Here is a 1,178-nt window from a genome sequence, read left to right on the forward strand (position 1 = left end):
GGCTCCTGTTGCGCCATCCGGGGAGAGGTGGGGAGACAACGCAAAAGGGGGGATCCAAAAGGAGTCACGACGAGAGGGTCGGGGTTACCGTCACGCCACACCGTGAAAAGCGGAGAAGACACTCTGGAGGTGGGGGGGGAGGGCGCCTCCGGCGCGGACGCGGGTTCAGGGCGCGTAGGGCGCGCTCTCTTTGTGGGTCTCCAAGCGAAGGCACACTTCAGGGGGCCGGGGTGCAGGACGCAGTCTAGCAGGCCGGACGCACAGGCACCTGCAGGAGGATCACCTGTCTGTTCTCGGACGGGTGGCACTTGTTGATATGCCGCGTGAGGCCCGGCGAGCTGTAGAAAGTGGCCGGGCAGTACTTGCAGGGGAACACCTGGGCGGCGTGCAGCAGGCGCAGGTGGCGCTCCTGGGAGCCCTTGCTGGGGAACGTCTCCCCGCACACCGGGCACAGGTGGCACTCGGCGGGCGCACTCAGGCCCAACATGCCAGCCGCCTCACCGTCGCCGGCCGCTTCCTGGGGCGCCTTATCGTCGGACCCGGAGTACAAGGCCAGCAGGTCCTCCGCCGGGGGCGCGGGTGGCGAGCCCTTGGCCTGTAGTGCCTGGTGGTGCGCCAGAAGGTGCTTGCGCAGATAGGCCTGGCGGCGGAACTTCTTGGCGCAGTGGTGGCACTCGTAGAGCCCGTCCTCGGAGCCCGACTCCGACACGCCGCCGGGGCTCGGCGTGTCGCGGTCGCTGCCGCCGCCCGTCGCCTCCCGTGCCTCAGCCCTGGCAGCGGCTTCGGGCTCCGGCGCGCGGGCGGTGGCGGGCGCGGGCCGCGGTTTATGCCAGCGGCGGTGCGAGGCCAGGTTAGCCGGGCAGCTGAAGACCTTGGCGCACTCGGGGCAGCGGTACTCCACGCGCACGATGCGCGAGCACTTGTGCTGCGCCAACGAGAACGGGTCGGCGTACTCCTCCTTGCACAGCTGGCAGATGAACTCGCCCAGCGGCCGCGCCGCGCCCCCTGAGCGGCCCCGCGGCGCCTCCACCGGGCCCTCTTTGATCTTGAGCCCCAGCACGGGCGACGTGGTCACCTCATCCTCGAAATGCAGCTTGCGGATGGCCTTGGGCTTCTTGACACCTGGGGCCTTGGCTGCCTTGGCGGGCGGCTCCGCGGCGGCGGCGGCGGCGGCGGCG

The 1,178-nt window shown here is 70.7% G+C and overlaps 1 protein-coding gene across 1 annotated transcript in view; it reads right to left on the bottom strand.

The window, feature by feature from the left end:
* Positions 1-244: 244 nt before the first annotated feature.
* The window catches only part of INSM1 (INSM transcriptional repressor 1), a 1,582-nt gene continuing 648 nt past the window's right edge, over positions 245-1,178 (bottom strand). The window contains exon 2 of the mRNA XM_004376481.1: positions 245-1,177. Within this exon, the coding sequence (XP_004376538.1) occupies positions 245-1,177 (933 nt within the window). The remainder of the gene's footprint in view (position 1,178) is intronic.

This window comes from Trichechus manatus, unplaced genomic scaffold (genome assembly GCF_000243295.1).
Source record: "Trichechus manatus latirostris isolate Lorelei unplaced genomic scaffold, TriManLat1.0 scaffold00042, whole genome shotgun sequence".
Taxonomy (NCBI): domain Eukaryota; kingdom Metazoa; phylum Chordata; class Mammalia; order Sirenia; family Trichechidae; genus Trichechus; species Trichechus manatus.